This window comes from Mesoplodon densirostris, chromosome 18 (assembly GCF_025265405.1).
Source record: "Mesoplodon densirostris isolate mMesDen1 chromosome 18, mMesDen1 primary haplotype, whole genome shotgun sequence".
Classification (NCBI taxonomy): domain Eukaryota; kingdom Metazoa; phylum Chordata; class Mammalia; order Artiodactyla; family Ziphiidae; genus Mesoplodon; species Mesoplodon densirostris.
The window spans coordinates 20,461,468-20,478,311 of NC_082678.1; the positions used below are offsets into that span (position 1 = coordinate 20,461,468).

Sequence of the window (16,844 nt, forward strand, 5' to 3'; positions counted from 1 at the left end):
GAGTCCCCCTGAAATCCCTCCTCCCTGTCTTCCCCACCCATCAGCCAGGAGTGGACGAGGCCCCAGCTCAGAGGCCCCAGCTCGGCAGGGGGCTGGGAGAGCCGCTGCAGGGAGAGCTGGGCCTGCTGAGGCTGCCTCACCTGCCTGGCGGGTTTGCCCAGGGACTAGTTCAAGGCGGCCCCCCTTCACTTTCTCTTACTGGGCACTTTTCTCTTCCCTGCCCCTTGTTCTGCAGAAAAGCTCTCTGGCCCCTGGGCTCTGTGGGAACAAAGCCTGCAGGGCTGCAGGGGGAAGATTGCCAGGGAGCTGCCCCCTGCCCCGCCTCTGCCCTCCCCCTGCCCCCAGCCTCCCCCCCTCCCCCCAGCACCTCTCACCTGAGCCAGCTTGGCTTCCTTGGGAGACAAAAGCAGGAAGCGAGCCGTCAGAGACAAGAAGGACAGAGCAGTGGCATGGGGACAGGAGAGGGCCGCCTGGAGGACAGGGGGTTCTAACCGGAGGCTTGACATGACCCAGGGTTGTGTGGGGGGGATCCAGAGGGGGGAGGTACAGAGCTGGGGCGAGGGGGCTCTGAGAAAGCACTGAGCTGCGCCCACCCGACAGAGGAGGGGTCAGCAAGGGCGGATGTGCAGCTGGGCGTCCTCCTCCCTCCAGGCTGGGCAATGCTGGAAATGCTGGAAGCTTCTAGTCCAGGAGGAGATGACAGCTCCTCTCAGCCCCGAGTGCTGTCCTGTGCGGAATGAGAACTCGGGGTCCCAAGGGCCCCTGCCCCACCCTTCACATGTCCCTCGGGCTGTGTCCCACGCCCTCCATCCCTCAGCCACCTTTGCCCTGTGCTGTGGGCAGGATGCTCGTTAGGGGGGGAAGGGGGGCAGGAAGGAAGGCCGTGCGGCCCTCTGAGGTCACGGGCAGTGCTGGACGCGGGCTGGGCAATGGGCCGCCACGCTCTGGTAGTGAGTGTCTGGCCTGCTGTCTGGCTGCAAGCCTTCACAGGCCCGGAGGATCTTCAGTCTGAAGCTGGGCTCTCAGCTCCTTTCCCCGCAGGCGTCCACAGGGGCCACCGGGCCAGCCAGTCACCCACACCCTCACTCCCTGGCTCCCTCCCTCGTCCCATAAGCACCTAGGAAGCACCTACTGTGTGCCAGGCCCTGGGGGTACAGGGCTCCAGGTGTCGTGGGGAACAGCAGACAGGGACCCTGGGGGCAGTGGGAGCCGGTGCTGCAGGGCAGCCCAGGGAAGAAGGGGTACAGGACCCTTAGCAGATAGCACGGGCTCACTCCTCTCCCCACGGAGGCTAACGTCTGTCTCCTGCTCTGGCCCCTGGGGCCAGCACCCCGCGTGGCCGACTTAACAGGTGGCTGCCCTGATGCACCTGTCACCCCAGGAGAGCCAGCAGTGGGGCCAGGTTTTTCTTCCTGTTGGACGCAAAGGTTCCAGATCCTCCTGTAGCCCTGGCCTCCTCTCTGGCCTAGCCTTAAAGCAAATGCAGCTGGGAACCTTTCTGGCATTGTCACATATACCTCTCCTGGAGTGTGGGAGCTCTGGGTGACCTGGCAGAGAATAAGTCAGATCCAGCAGGCCTGGCCAAGATGCAGTCCTTGGGCCTCGGCACGTGCAGGTTTCCGGAGCCCCTGGCCGAGGTTGGTTTTCACATCCAGCACTTCCTGCTGGAGCTCAGGAAGACAGGCTGGGCGCCTGTTCTGGCCCCCACGCATCCTCTCACCCACTGTGCGCCGTTCGCAGGTGCCCCCGGACCGCCCGGAGTGCCCATCATCGTGCGGTACAGCTCGGCCATTGCCATCCACTGGTCCAGCGGAGACCCCGGCAAAGGCCCCATCACCCGCTACGTCATAGAGGCCAGACCTTCAGGTATGTCCCCCCCGGGCTGAGCCGGCTTGCCCTCGGGAACAGAGTCCATCCACTTGGGGCACTGTTGTCACGTGAGAAGGGGCTTGTGCTCCCCCAGGTGAACCTCGAGGTGGCCCTGGGACGAGTGGGAAACGGGACTTGCACCCTTAGTTAAGGAAAACCCAGGAGGCCCCGGAGAACAGCGCTTATCACCAGGTGAGGACCGATTCATGTAGGGGTCATCCAAGAAGCCAGAGAACAGGGCTTCCCTGGTGGCGCAGTGGTTGAGAGTCCTCCTGCCAATGCAGGGGACACGGGTTCGTGCCCCGGTCCGGGAAGATCTCACATGCCGTGGAGCGGCTGGGCCCGTGAGCCATGGCCGCTGAGCCTGTGCGTCTGGAGCCTGTGCTCCACAACGGGAGAGGCCGCAGCAGTGAGAGGCCCGCGTACTGCAAAAAAAAAAAAAAAAAAAGCCAGAGAACAAAGATTTGGGCTCCCATCGGCTGAACACCCGTGTCCTCCACACGACCCCACTGACGAGTGCTCCACAAGGAGGCTGGCTGTCCCCCGGAGACCCAGCTGCCTCTCTGAGGCTCGTCCCCGCTATCATGGCTGTCACTGCAGTTCCTATAATGTCCCAGTCTCTCCTCTCAAGCCTGAAATCGAATCACAAGAACTTCCAAAGCCATCAGGAGATGAGCAGTTGATAAGTCGCTGCAGGGGGCTGTTCTCCGAGCTCCTGTTTCACGGTCACGGTGACACCTGCTCCTGCTTTTCCGGCTCCCCTTACCCCCAGGAGCTCCCGGCCGCGGCCAGCTCCCTCCGTTGCTAGGTTTCTGAGTTAATCAAAGGTGCCAGAGTCAGCGCAGGCTGGAGGCTTGTTCTCGGTATTCCGTGGATCTGTGATTAGGTGATTGAAGTTGAGAAACAAACAAAAAGACTGTGTTGCTCCAGCACAAATAGCGAATACTAATCGGAATGGGAAGCCAGCATCTCAGTAGCTAATACTTCTAATGGGGTGCTGACACATCCCAGCGACGTGGTTAATACCGCGGGGTGGCTGAGCGCTAAACATCTCAAGAGCAAATAGTTCATTCCAGCGGTTCCAGGAAGCCGCTACCACCCTGTCATTGCCTTAATCTTGGGCTAATAACTGCAGTCGCAAATAGCTGTTACATCCAGCAGCTCAGATCCAACGTGTAGACGGAAGATACACGCAGCCTTGGCTCCCGCCCCTCTCCAGATGGTCCCTCCCTCACCCTCCAGGGCCAGCTGCTGCCTTGGCTGGGAGACCTCCGCGTGCTTCTCTCAACCAGGGCCTGTGCCTGTTGTTTCCATCCAAGTTGGCCTGCCGGGGCGCCAGGCTACGGAATGTTGGTCCTGGACTTCAGCCCTGTGGATTTTCCAGCGTCCCCTGCGAGGCCCGGCAGGGGACCTGGTGTTCCAGGTTTGGGGGCCGCGACTCGGCGCACACAGTTGGGGTCAAGGACTGAGTGTCAGAGGAAGGGTCAAGCCGGGACCCCCTGAAGGGCGGGGATTGGGGGTGGTACCCGAGAGCTGGTGACGGGGCTGGACGGCGGTGAGGAGGATGGGACACGAGAGCAATGCCGTGCTTCTCCCCCGGCTGTACATCCTCCTCAGGACGGAATCGCTCGCGTCCTTGGCTCTGCCTGCATCGCCTGTGCTTCCTCCTGGGCAGAACCAACTAAACATGAGAAGCCAGACACTGCAGACCAGGGAGGGATTCTTTCGGGCCAACTCCCAGGGCTGTAGGCCAGAGACACAGCATGATGTTCCCGCAGCTTCTGGCCTGGCCCCGCCGCCCCGGCTCCACCCTTGCTCCTGCGTGGGGAGCAACAAGGAGGGTCAGACAGCAGGCCGGGGCCCCCAGCTTCTGGGAGGCAGCGGGGTCCTGGCCGAGCCCACCTGGAAACGCTGATGCTGGTCAGCACCATCCTGGGCATGAGGGGGAGTTCAGCGCTAGGACAGATCAGACATCTCAAGGCTGAAACACCAGCGCTGCCACTGTGACCTTGGGAGGATGAGCTCAGCTGTCTCCAAGCCTCAGTTTCCTCATCTGTAACATGGGTACAAGTGTTCCTCTTTCTCACTGTGGCTGCCAGTAAAGCCCTTGGAACCAGGATGCTTCATAAGGAGTGAGTGTCACTGTTTGATCATCATCACTGTTATCATCACTTGCCTGTCATCAAGGGTGAATGAGAGAATTCAAAGTCACAGGAGGAAAATGGATTTGTACCCCAATACTTGTATTTTGGGGCCTGCAGTACTGAAATTGGGGCCTATGTTTCATGATGCTATGGAAAGGCCAGGGAAGAAAGGTTTGCACTCACTGATTCAAAAACAGTTCAAGGGCTTCCCTGGTGGCGCAGTGGTTGAGAGTCCACCTGCCGATGCAGGGGACAGGGGTTCGTGCCCCGGTCCGGGAAGATCCCACATGCCGCGGAGCGGCTGGGCCCGTGAGCCATGGCCGCTGAGCCTGCGCGTCCGGAGCCTGTTGCTCCGCAACGGGAGAGGCCACAGCAGTGAGAGGCCCACGTACAGCAAAAAAAAAAAAAAAAATAGTGTGGGGAAGGAAACAAACAAAATCCATCCACCCCGGGGGATGTCCGAGCTGGGAGCAGCCTGTGGGCCAGAAAGACAGCTCTTACGCCAAGGAGTTGAGAAGCAGACAAGGAAGGACAGTGAAGCTGGCGGAGTGGAGGACATGTTGTGGCAGCTGGTCCAGGCCAGCGGGAGCCTAGATGACCTGCAGGCTGCTCAGGTTGGAAGACCTGGGCGCTCAGCCCACCAAGACCCTTCTGAGACCTCTGGACACCTGGCCCATGTGAAAACGGGTCCCGTCCAGGGCCCAGGTGGCTTGACACTTGGGTTGCTGAATCAGCCCTGCACTCACGCAAGCAGGAAGACTCACCTTCTTCCCCAAGCCAGGCCAGCCCCATGGGCCCCACACAGAACATCTGTGGAGGATGCCACTGGGCCCTGGAGGATGCTGCCGGCCTCTTCTCTTGCATGGGCAGCAACGCTCATTCCTTTTGAAGCAGGTGGAAATGAATTATGTCCCAAGAGGACAAGGCCCAGAGAGCCACAGACAAAGGGGGACAGGCCTGAAGGTGAAGTCAGGAGCTCAAAGGCTGGGGGTGTAGGGGGAGAGTGGATGGAGTCCCCTCCAGCCCTCACTGGTCCCTCCTTCTCCTCAGATCTCTGCTCCCAAATGGAGCCCCATCACATCCAGGCAACTTGACCAGAACCTCAGCGAGTGTTAAAAAGTCCTGTTCTTTTTGTCTGATGCCACTACTGTGGGTGTTTTGAATAGGAAGGGGGATCAGAAAAATAGGGGCCTGGTTAAGTAAAGGAGGGTCTACCCCTATGATAACATATTAGGCAGCCTCTTGAAAGCATGCTGACCAGCATGTTTTACTGACAGGGAAACGGATCTGTCGATTTCTTCTGCACAAAGTGCTGGAATGGTGAGGCTCCTTCTCTGGATGATGATATCGGGTTGGGTGTTAAAGGAGTTTCTGCCTATTATACATTTTTTTATTATACATTTTTTAATGTTTTACGGACATTTTAATTAAAAAGAGGGAGTTCCCTGGCGTCCAGTGGTTAGGACTCGGCGCTCTCACTGCCAGGGCCTGGATTCAATCCCTGGTCAGGGAAGTAAGATCCCACAAGCTGTGCGGTGCAGCCTAGACAGATAGATAGATAGATAGATAGATAGATAGATAGGGAAAGAAAAAATAAAAAGGTCAGATACTTTTTTTAAAATGTCTCCTGAGGACCTACTGGGTGCCATGCACGGGAGATGCAGTGTCGGAGGGGCAGACCCAGAAGGCCCCAGCATCAGGGAGCACCAGTTAGGTTCGGGCAGGGCCCCTCCTCATGGGCACCTTCCTCTCTGTGCCCCTGCAGACGAGGGGCTCTGGGACATCCTCATCAAAGACATCCCCAAGGAGGTGACATCCTACACGTTCAGCATGGACATCCTCAAGCCTGGCGTGAGCTATGACTTCCGGGTCATCGCTGTCAACGACTACGGCTTTGGCACCCCCAGCAGCCCCTCCCAGTCTGTGCCAGGTACTGGCCTGTGGGGGAGGGGGGAGGGTACCCCACTGAAGAGCCTTGTGGTGGAGTCTGGGGCAGGGATGAAGGAGGAGAGGTAGCAACTCCCGAAGACTGGGGTGGGGACCGCTTCAATTCTCTGAAGCAGAGAGCCCTGGGCCAGGGCCTGAGTCAGCCTTCGACTCTGGAAGGAGCTGGGGGCCAGGGGTCTTTTGGGTTCCTTTTCAAGGACTCCAGAAGCCCTGGGCGGGGGGCCCAGTGGGCTTGAGGATGAATCAGCGGGACCAAGATGAGACTCTCCCTGAGCTTGTCACCCGGGAGATTCAAGGGCACCAGGCCATGAACTGCGTGTTTCCGTGGAAACCTCCCCCCAAAACAGAGCCAGCAGCCTGTGAAGCACAGGCCTGAGCAAGCAGCTCCCCGATGGGGCAGGACTCCATCCCTCCCCTTCCTCCTTGCCTTTCTCTTCCCATTGTCTCCGAGCTCACAGAGGATGCCAGTATCGAAACCCATGGCCCCAAATCTAACCACTAACCATTTTTAATACCAAGGCCTCTTCCCTCGAGGCAGGAATATAACTCAAAATGTCTACTCACCAGGCAAGTTTCACCCTTGCCCTGATAGAAACAAACCATGGGAAGTAAACACTTCAAGACTGAAACAGAAGAGCCAGCCCCTGTCAGGCAGCAGCATGGATTAGTACCGGCCGGGTGCAGGGAGCACAGTACTGGGGGCTTTGGAGGAAGGGGAGTCTCCCTGGAGAAGGCTTTCTGAAGACCCACTCATCTCCACCCTCCCAGCTCCCCCTGCCTTCTGCTACCAGAAAAAGATTTCTGTCACAACTGAACCTTGGGAGAAACTCTCCCAGGCCCATCACAAGCCAGGCAATCACCTTTCCAACCACATTGGTGTCTGTCTGTCAAGGTAGCCCCTGGGCCATGGGTGGCAAGGAAAAATAAGAAAGGAAAGATAGCAAACACGCTGCCAGTCCTCCCGCCTGTGTCTTTAGCAGACATCACTAATCAATCCCAGCACTCTTTCTAGGGAGTCGAGAACCGACCTCAGAACTTTTCTCAAAACAGCCCTCCAGGCAGCGCTTTACTGATTGGTCAGAGCTGGCCCTTGAGATGAAACCGTCCCTACCAACCTTAGGTTCTACCTCATTCAGAGGGCACAGACCCAACTACCCGTGAAGTGTGAGAGCAGGTGGTAGGGTCCCAGCTGGAGCAGGAGGTTTGGAGGCAGGATGGAGCTGAGCGGTCCTGGACCTGACACCCGCTCCATGCTCCAGCCCAGAAAGCCAACCCCTTCTACGAGGAGTGGTGGTTCTTGGTGGTCATCGCGCTCGTTGGCCTCATCTTCATCTTGCTTCTGGTCTTTGTGCTCATCATCCGAGGCCAGAGCAAGAAGTATGCCAAGAAGACAGACTCAGGTGAGCTGGCACCGAGCCCTGCTGGCTGGACGGGACTTTCGCGTGGCTCCCTCCCCTTTGGCAAGGGCGGGGTCTTCCCTCTCCTGGAAATGCACTTGCTCTGATGCGGGGGGCGGTGGCAGCCTAGGGTTCCTACCCGCAATCCCCATCTCCTATTTTGGTTTCGACCCTAACAAGAGAAGGGGGGCAGCCCAGCCATGGGGGAGGCGGAGAGGCCACCTGGTCTAAAGGGATGGAGTGAGTGATGGATGTCGATCCCCACCCTCTCCCTTCCCAGGGAACAGTGCCAAGTCTGGTGCCCTGGGCCATGGGGAGATGATGAGCTTGGATGAGAGCAGTTTTCCTGCCCTAGAACTCAACAACCGGCGGCTCTCCGTCAAGAACTCCTTCTGCCGAAAGAACGGCCTGTATACCAGGTAGTGGGCTGTCTGCGTGGGGGACCAGGGGATGGAGGTTTGGGGGCCAGCTGTGCCGAGGGACTGGGGCACTCCGGGGAGGGCCACAGAGCAGGCAGGGCCCTGTCCTGGAGCGGCATCCACTGGGAATGGTCACGAGGAAGACAGAGCCGGGCCCAGGCAGCTCCACAGGGGCTGGAGAGAAGGTCACAAGGAGGTGGGTACAGAGGGTTTGTGCCAGACACAGCAGAATACAAATCACTTGCACAGTCCTGCAAACCACCGACCGCTGTGTGGGGCCGGCTGCTCCTAGTACAGGCCTGAAGCCGTGAGAGGTACTGGCCCTGAAGCCGAGATGCGCCTAGCGAAGGTGGGCCAGGCAGGAGTCCCCCCCATGACTGCTTACGCCTTAACTTGTCCTCCTTCTGGAAAGAGAGGGCCATCAGAGTGTGGACGCCCTCTCCCCCGGGTACCTACTCATACCTGCTGTAGTTGTAGACAGTTTTCTCCCACCCGCCCCTCAAGTCCACAGGCTCAGCATCATCCTCCAAGGGCAGCATCTTTTTTTTTTTTTTTTTTAAGATTTCTTTTTTTTTTTTTTAAGGCTTTATTGAATTTGTTACAATATTGCTTCTGTTTCATGTTTTGGTTTTTTGGCCCCGAGGCATGTGGGATCATAGCTCCCAACCAGGGATCGAACCCGCACCCCCTGCGTTGGAAGGCTAAGTCTTAACCACTGGACCACCAGGGAAGTCCCAAAGGGCAGCATCTTGAGAGCGGCCAACCAGGGAAGGTCTAGGCTGTCCAGCTCCCGTCTCCTCCTGACACCTCTCCAGCCCCAGGCCCCTCCTAGCCCCGCTCGCTGCGGCGGGCCAGGCTGCCTGTATCCAAGGGCAGGGGCAGCTGCTTTGGTTCGTGTGAGCCTCACCGGATTGACCCGGCAGTGTCAGGCTCCCGGGAGCGCGGGAGGCACTGGGGCTGCAGCCCAGGGGCTCCTCTCTCCAGCCTCGGCCCTGTTAACATTCCCGGCTCCTTGGAGGTGCCCGCGGGAGTGGGGGGATTTGCTTCTCCCAGGCACAGCTCACAAAGCTTCCCTCTGTCTGGTCCTGGAAGGAAGAGCGACGTGTGTCTTCAGCGGGAGGACAGCGGGAAGGGTGTGCAGGCCGGCCAGCCCTGCTCTCATCCCCTGCCAAAGCCAGCTTTCCAAAGAAAGAGCCGTTTGAGGCCGCAGTGGCCGGCCAGGCTCTGGGGCCCTGCCACATGGAACAAGAGAACGTTTCACCCACAGCCTGGCCTCGCCTGCCTCTCACGCCCCCCGGTGTCCACACGCTGCGGCCCCTACCCCGCTGTGTATACACAGAAGTCCGTGGCCCCCAAACCAGCCCCAGGCTCCAGGGGCCTGACCCAATCACAGTGACACATCAGCGCCCACTCACCCTGCATGTCGCCAAGATTGCATTAGCCTGGCACCCCATTTTCTCCCTCCTGCCACGGTCCTTTTCTGCCTGTCTTGTCTGCGTGAAGCGGCTGCTTGTTCTGCCATCTTACTCTTAAGTAGTTTAAGGATGCAGCTTTGTTGATTGGAATAAAATCCATGCAGATACAGTACAAGAGGTTGGAGGTAGCAGCGGGGGTTGCTTGTGACACAGTCCCAGGCCACCAGATTGTTCTCAGAGTGGCCTTTCGGCAGCAAACCGCCTCCAGCCCAAGCGGGACAGCTGGGATTCAGGGCCTCAGTGCCATAAACGCTTCCTGAAACAGGGTAGGCAGATCGTGGGGGCATCAGGCCCTGGGCAGGGCCCCCTTGCACCCCACCCTGAGAAGACACAAATAAGGCAGAGTCATGGGGGACCCCAGCCACCTGCCCAGGGCCCCCTGGGAGCCTGCCAGCCGGCCTCCCCTGCCCCCATCCTGTCCCCCACCCTCTCATGCACCCCACCCTCAGTGCCCGAGGAGGCGCCCTGTCCTGGCTGTTTGTTCAGATGACTCAGAGCTAAGCCCCTGGGAAACGCACAACTTTCTCCAGGGCTGATTTTTCAAGGTAGGGTGTGATTTAACCTATCTCTGGTCTCTGAGCAGATGTGGAGGGAGGGAGGCCGTGAGTCTCCTTTTTTCCCTAATCCTCTGTGTTAACTCTCAGAAGCTCACTTTGTGAGTTTAAGAGTCACATGGGGAGTTTGTGTGCAGGGCAGGTGTCCAGACCTCACCTGAGATTCCGATTCAGGAGGTCTCAATGGCGCCCAGAATTGCTTTGCAACATTCACTGCCAAGCGCTCCCAGTGCCTGGGGCCTTAGAGTCAAGGTTCTCCTTCCCCGAGCCCCCCATTTCCCTGAGCTGGTTTGGGAGGCTGGTCCTAGGCCTTCAAGACCTGGAGCGTCCCCAGCCCCAGGCAGGGCCTCCAGCCCAAGGCCCTCCTCTGCAAGGCCCAGGCCTGCCGGACGAGCAGACCCGGGAAGGAGGAACACAGGACGGAGGAGTCTGAGGGCCTCCAGGCTCCCCTGTGCCTCCCGGGCTGGAGGAGGCTGCTGTGAGTGAGGCCGGGTCTCAGCTCTGCCCCCACGGCTCCCACTCTCTAGGTCTCCTCCTCGGCCCAGCCCGGGCAGCCTCCACTACTCCGACGAGGACGTCACCAAGTACAACGACCTCATCCCAGCCGAGAGCAGCAGCCTGACCGAGAAGCCCTCGGAAATCTCTGACTCTCAGGTGAGGGGCAGGAGGGCCAGGTGCCCCGGAGAGGGCGGTGAAGAGCCCACCCCAGAGTGTGAACCTGCCCATCACTTCCTTCCCTCCTTTCCTTTACGGGCCGGAAAAACCAAGGGGCCCCAGGAAGCTATCCGGAAGGTGCGTGTAGGCCAACTGCCACCTCCCGAGCTCTGCTCAGAGTTTGCACCCTGGGCTAGTGGGGTCCCTGGAACTCCCAAGAGCATGGCCCTCTGGATTTTGCAAGGGTCACCCCACATGCTCCGTCCCTCAGTAGCTCTGGGCTGCAGAGGAGCATGAAGACGAGGAGAGCGAGGTTGACACAGCAGCCCTGCTTTGCCAGAGCGCAGAGGACCACTGAACTTAGCTAGTCGGGGTCAGAATGAGCTCCAGAAATGGGGGGGTGGGTGCCCTGGACCCCCAAGGATGGAAAGCAGTGTAGACCGTTAAAGCGTTAAGCTTTGGAGGTTCAGACCTGAGCTGGATCCTGGCTCTGCCGCCTAGGAGCCACGGGCGTCATGGGCGTGCTAAGTAATGTCTTGGACCCTCAGTTTCTCTATCTGTAGAATGGGCTCATGGGGTTGTGGGGAGGAGTTGCTGAGATTACATTCCATAAATGCCAGCTCTTAATACTGAAAAGGGGATGGTGCCTTTGGGAGATCCAGAGCTTTAGAGAGGTTGCCCTTAGGTGGCCAAGCGGGGACACTGCCCCAGACTTTAGGGAGGGGGGACTGAGTGTATTCCAACGAAGTGCTGTGACAGCCTCTTACCCCAGCCCTCTCGGCCTTGGCCAAGCCTGGCAGTTGCCGAGGAAGGGGTAGCAAAAGGCTACTGTGTCCCACGCCCTGGACCTGTCTGCCCGGTCCTGGGAGAGGATGAGAAGGAAGAGGTGCCAGCAGGGAGCGGGGCTGCTGGCCGGGCAGGATGTGCCAGCAAGCCTGGGATCCAGTCACGGCCCCGTGAACCGGGGGCCTCTTGCTCACGGCTGTTTTGTTCAGCCAGGGTTACTGTGGGACTTGGCAGAGCCAGGGAGGCTGGAGCTGACACCCCAGCTCAGAGCTGGCAGGGACAGAGACCCCAGCTTAGCCTGGGTTACACGGGGACTCACATGATTCAGGTTATGGCATCTTGTTATGCGTATTTAACTCTTTGCAACCATATCCATACTGGGGACTTACAAGGCCATGCTTCCTAAAGCATGATTTTTCTTTCTTTCTCCCCAAAGATGGTGATGAGCACTTGGTTTGTAGGTACCCAAGGTAAAATTCAAAAAGATAAAGGGATCCCCTGTGCCCGTGGGGTGGTAACAAAGGGCTACTTGAGCCCCACTCCTTGTCTGTGGAGAGAGCAGCGTGGTGCCTGGTGGAAGGGTTGCTCTGCTCGGCCCCCCTTGACCTTCTGCAGAGGGCATGATTATCCACCCTTATCAGCTGAGCCCCGACCTTTCAGAGAGTAAGCCACCTGAGTGCAGACGATACTGCCCGATGTCTCCGGAACTTTCTGTGGCCATCCCTGCAAGAGTCTGGAGGACCCTCACATGGGATACAGAACTGGTCCCTGAGGCCATGCCAGGGTCCCCCAGCCTTGAAGAGGTTGCTGGGAGAAGAATTCCTATCTCAAGAGCACCCTGCTTCAGAAGTTACCCCAGGGTGGCAGAATCCCCGGAATCCTCCATTTAGCTATTGGTCTCATATGTTCAGAACAAGCCCATCATTTGAAAACTGTTTCCATAGCATCCTGGAACCAGCCACCCCTTCGGGGAGCACATACCCTAGAGAAAGGAGGCTTCCTGGTTCCAGAATGCCCAAACCGAGGACCATAGCCCAGGCCTGGAGTTCCACCTGCAGCGTTAGGGATGGTTCTGGATTTGATTTGGGGCTGGGTTGAGTTGAGTTGGGTTTATGTACTCTGAAACCTAAGATGCATAAGATCAGGGACTCGTGACAGTCTGATCACGGCTGTGTCCCCAGGGTCCTGCACAGCACTGGCATGTGGGATCCCTGGGCATATCTGTTGGAAGCATGAGAGGGTCACTGGGGCAGGTAGTCAGGTTGAACAGACTCAAAACCGTATATGGGGTCTTCCCTGGTGGTGCAGTGGTCAAGAGTCCGCCTGCCGATGCAGGGGACGCGGGTTCGTGCCCCGGTCCAGGAAGATCCCACATGACACGGAGCAGCTGGGCCCGTGAGCCATGGCCACTGAGCCTGCACGTCCAGAGCCTGTGCTCTGCAACGGGAGAGGCCACAACAGTGAGAGGCCCGCGTACCGCAAAAAAAAAAAAAAAAAAAAAAAAGATAAAGACAGACACTCAGAGGAACGTGCTACAGGCACTAAAATTTTCCCCAAGAAAGACACCCTAGCAGCTTTGGACAATGGATCACTGGAGTGATTGTCCAGCCACTTCTGAGGTTGCTCTGAAGGGCGACACTCGTTTGAAAATCAGCAGCACTTAGTTGTGGTTGGTGTGTGACCCTGGACTTGAATCCCAGCCCACCCTTTACTGACCCTGGGATGGGGGTGGGAGAGATCCTTCAAGCCCTCACCCACACAGCACAGTAGGACCGTCTATCCAAGGGGCAGTTACAGGAGTACGTTAGGTGAGATGGAATCGGGCCTGTGCAGTGCCAGGTTCATCACAGGGGCCCTAGAAAAGGCAACCAGGATCACCTGGGTCTGTTTGTTCTAGAATTGTTCTTGAAAACCAGGCAGTTGGCTTTAGGGTCACGGCAGGTTGTATAGGATCCAGGAGGCTACTGTCAGAGCATTAGCATCCTCCGACATGAAAGTGAAAGGGCCCAGGAGGACCTTGAGAGGTTCAGCCATCAGTCACCCGTGTGTCGCCAGCCCCAGGGCACTGGTACGTTGTGCATTGTTAAATGGTGACAATTCCCTGGCGGTCCAGTGGTTAGGACTCAGCCCTTTCACTGCTGGGGCCCTGGTTCAGTCCCAGGTCAGGGAACTAAGATCCCACAAGCCGTGTGGTGTGACCCAAAAAAACAAAAAGTTGAATTGCCTGTTGGTAAAGAGCCACCTCCCTGAGCCCCTAAGTGTCATCGGGAGGACCCCAAGAAGCATACTCGGTGATTCTGCAGCTACAGGTGGGGTCACGCCTGGTTCAGCCAGGGCCACTCCTCTGTGCCTCTGGGGTCAGATTGAAGTTCCCGCCTAAGCAGCTCAGGAGACCTGAGTGTCAGCATTTGCCCGGGGCTGTGAGGGCCGCTGCAGCGGGTGCAGGGGGCAAGCAGACCGTGACTTCTCAACACTCACTGTGAGGACCAGGAGGTGATGGAGACGCAGTCCTGCCTCCCAGGGGCTCCCTGTGGGCTGGAGGGGACAGACTGGGGACAGAGCAGCTGGCCTGCCTCTGATGCTCCTGGGGCTGCTCGCTCGCCCCCCCGAGAAGCAGCTGTACTGCACATCAGTGTCTGGAATGTACAGCATCCACCGTCACGACTTTCAACTTGGGGCTCACGGTGGATGCACTGTTAGCCCTGCCCGTGTCAGTTTCTGCAAGGACACATCCCTAAGGGCTGCAGCCACACAGCCAGCCCCTCAGGCCAGCTGTCTTTATGAAGTCCCCAACCGCCCCCCACGTCCCCAGAGAGTAAATTTTGCCTATGCCACCTGGCTGGTATTCTAAGTCAGACCACCCAAAAGTCACTCTCCAAAATTGGAGGAAATTTGCCCAGCCATTTTCCTGTGATATGGTAGTAAACACAAAGTCGAGGTTTCTTATAAACAAACACACATGATACAACGTGGGAAAGGCCATAACAGGGCTGTGGGTGGAGGCAGAGGAGGGAGGGGCTGGCTCCCTTCAGGGGGCATGGGGTGGGCTGGCGGCTGCGTCTCAAGGCGTACAGGAGAAGGGGGTTCCAGGCAGGGGGACCCACAAAGGCTGAGGCTGGTTTGATGGAACTTCTAAAAAGAAAGTATGGCCACTGTGCTACTTCATTTCAAAGTCAGAGCCCACGTTGGGTAGAAAAATCGCATAGTTAGCACACAAGTAAATCTCAATGGGAAAGGAATTCCAAGCCAATGGCAAATCTCTTCTAATCCATACTCAGTTCTTTGTGATGTCTGGGCAGCCCCTTTAAGCCCATTATAATGAAATTGAACCTATGAGAAAAAGGAAATATATAGGCCGTATTAGATTTTATACACTGTTCATTGAGCACACCATCAGAAGAGTGAACATTTTCGAAGGCCTTACTAGGAGCCAGGAATGGCTCTAAGGATTGTTCGAGAATGGTACCACTTAACCCACAAGCCCTCTGGGAGGCCTGGTGGTGTTAGTGGCCACACACAGCTTGGGCCCTGCGTGACACCTGGCAGGGGTAAGGAGCCCAGAGCCCCGGAGAAGAATGTGCCTCAAGGAGGCATCTCCCACCCCCACCCCACCTCTAACCCCCGGGAAGCAGCAGCCCCTGCAGGAGGGGCCTCGGCTGGTTCCAGAGTGAGAGCATCCAAGGTGACAGACTCCCATCCAGGCTTCAGGCTAGACTCCGCGCAGGGAGCCCCTGGGCCACAGGCAGGGGAGGGGCTCCAGCTCCCAGTCTCCCAAGGAGCTGCACAGGGTGACCTGTCATCTGGGGCAACACGTTCCTGCCGGGAATTCTTGAGATTCAACAAGATAAGGGCACCCTGCCCCACCCTGGGCTCTCAACACCGGTCCCCAAGCCCAGGACAGCACCCACCCTGTCGCCTGCTGAGTCTGATACAACAGTCCCTCCTTCTAGAAAGGAACAGAAAAGCTAAAGGCTTTCCATTGCTCCCTCTCTTTTGTCTCCATCCTTTCTCCGGGGTCCTCCCTCCCACTGGTCCCCATGCGGCTCACTCCCATCGCCAGGCCTGGTGTCTGCGCTCCCCCCCCCCCCCCAGACCTTGGTGATTGCTGATGGAGTGGCTTTGAGTTGCTGTTAAGAGGCCGGGGAGCTGAAGCAGTCACCTGATTGCCTGGCAGCCTGGAGGGACTGCCTGTGAAAGGCCCTCTTTGTGCTGGGCCGGTTACTGGGAAGCTGCATTCAATTACCGAGGGCCCGGGCAAGAGCTGAAAGCCGGAATGGGAGCCCCTGGACCCCTCTCGCTTTCTTTCTTCTCTTCTCACCCCACCCCCATCCAGAAAAGAAACAGATGTTCTGGGAGGTGGAGGCGGAGAGGAACACGTGCAGAGACCCCATCCTTTGGCACTGGAGAGCTGGGGGAGGGGCAGACCAGACTGTAGCCCACACCCCTCCCGCAGCGCAGCTGCCCAGCTCCTCCTCCTCTGGCTTTCCCATCCCCATCGGGATTGCTGCCCCACAGAGCATCTGGCACACAGTAGGTGCTCAACAGAGGGTAGGAGATGATTTGGATGAATGGGCTTTGGTCTGGGCCCCCAGGAGGGCCAAGAAGGCCCATTCCCTACCTACTAGTCCTCCTTGGGGGTTGGGGTTTTGTGGGGAAGCAGGAACCATACATTCTTTTCCTTTCCCAGCTGAGCACTGAGTCAGCCTCCCCCATCCCGTGGCACCCTTCTGATCCCTCCTCTGGGGGCTTCGAGGCCCCATCTCTCCCAGACACCCCCTCACTTTCTCCCTAATAATACCTTTACACTATTCTCTCATACATTAGCTCACTTCATCCTGTGAACTGCGGGATCTACCCATTTTACAGACAAGGATACTGAGGCTGAGAGAGGCTAAGTGATGGGTCCAAGCTTACCTGCCTGGGAAGGGACAGAGTCAGGACTTCACTGTGCCCCTGTCCCCTCTCACCCCGGAGACTCACTCCGGGCCCACGGTGATTTGGGGATTTCTCCTCAAAACTGGGGCCTGGGGCTGGCCGAAGTTCTAGAACCTCTAGCAATGATTCCGGCCAGTTGGTAGGTGCCCTCCCAGAGAGACCTAACCTGTAGGGAAAACTGTGGGGCGCCCCTCTCGCCCCCCATACTCTCAGACCCTCACTGCTCCTGGACCGGAGGGACCCCAGCCTCCTCCTCCACAGGTGGCTCAGACTTTCCCTGCCCCTGGGCCAGCCTCACCACAGCCCCAGGCATCAGGTGCCCACCCCTCCGCCCCTCCGCTGGGCTCCTGCCATATGGAGCCCTCCAGTCTGCGCAGCCCCTTTGTTCCCTCCTGGGCTGGCAGCTGGGCCGTAGGCAAAGAAAGGGCTTGTATTGTGCCGCTCTGCGTCACGGGAAGAAGGGTGAGGGACTTTCCATTGTCTTGGGCAACCGGCTCTGCCTGCCAAGAAGATCGTGTCCTGGGGGTGTCTGCTGGGGGTGGTGGGGACTGTGGAAGGGTGGGGGGGGAGGGGAGGGGCCAGGGAACATAAATTAGCAGATCAACCAGGGAGCAATTAATCCCCATGGGAGGGTAGAGGGGCTCTCCTTCCTGTCTCGTGACCT

General features: G+C 58.1%; 1 protein-coding gene across 3 annotated transcripts in view; it reads left to right on the forward strand.

Annotated features, from left to right (window-relative positions):
• Positions 1-16,844, forward strand: part of SDK2 (sidekick cell adhesion molecule 2) — a 263,950-nt gene that overhangs the window by 244,332 nt on the left and 2,774 nt on the right. For all 3 annotated transcript variants that reach the window (XM_060080968.1, XM_060080970.1, XM_060080971.1), the window contains 5 exons: positions 1,741-1,866; positions 5,779-5,943; positions 7,220-7,360; positions 7,638-7,776; positions 10,333-10,459. In XM_060080968.1, the coding sequence (XP_059936951.1) occupies positions 1,741-1,866; positions 5,779-5,943; positions 7,220-7,360; positions 7,638-7,776; positions 10,333-10,459 (698 nt within the window). The remainder of the gene's footprint in view (positions 1-1,740; positions 1,867-5,778; positions 5,944-7,219; positions 7,361-7,637; positions 7,777-10,332; positions 10,460-16,844) is intronic.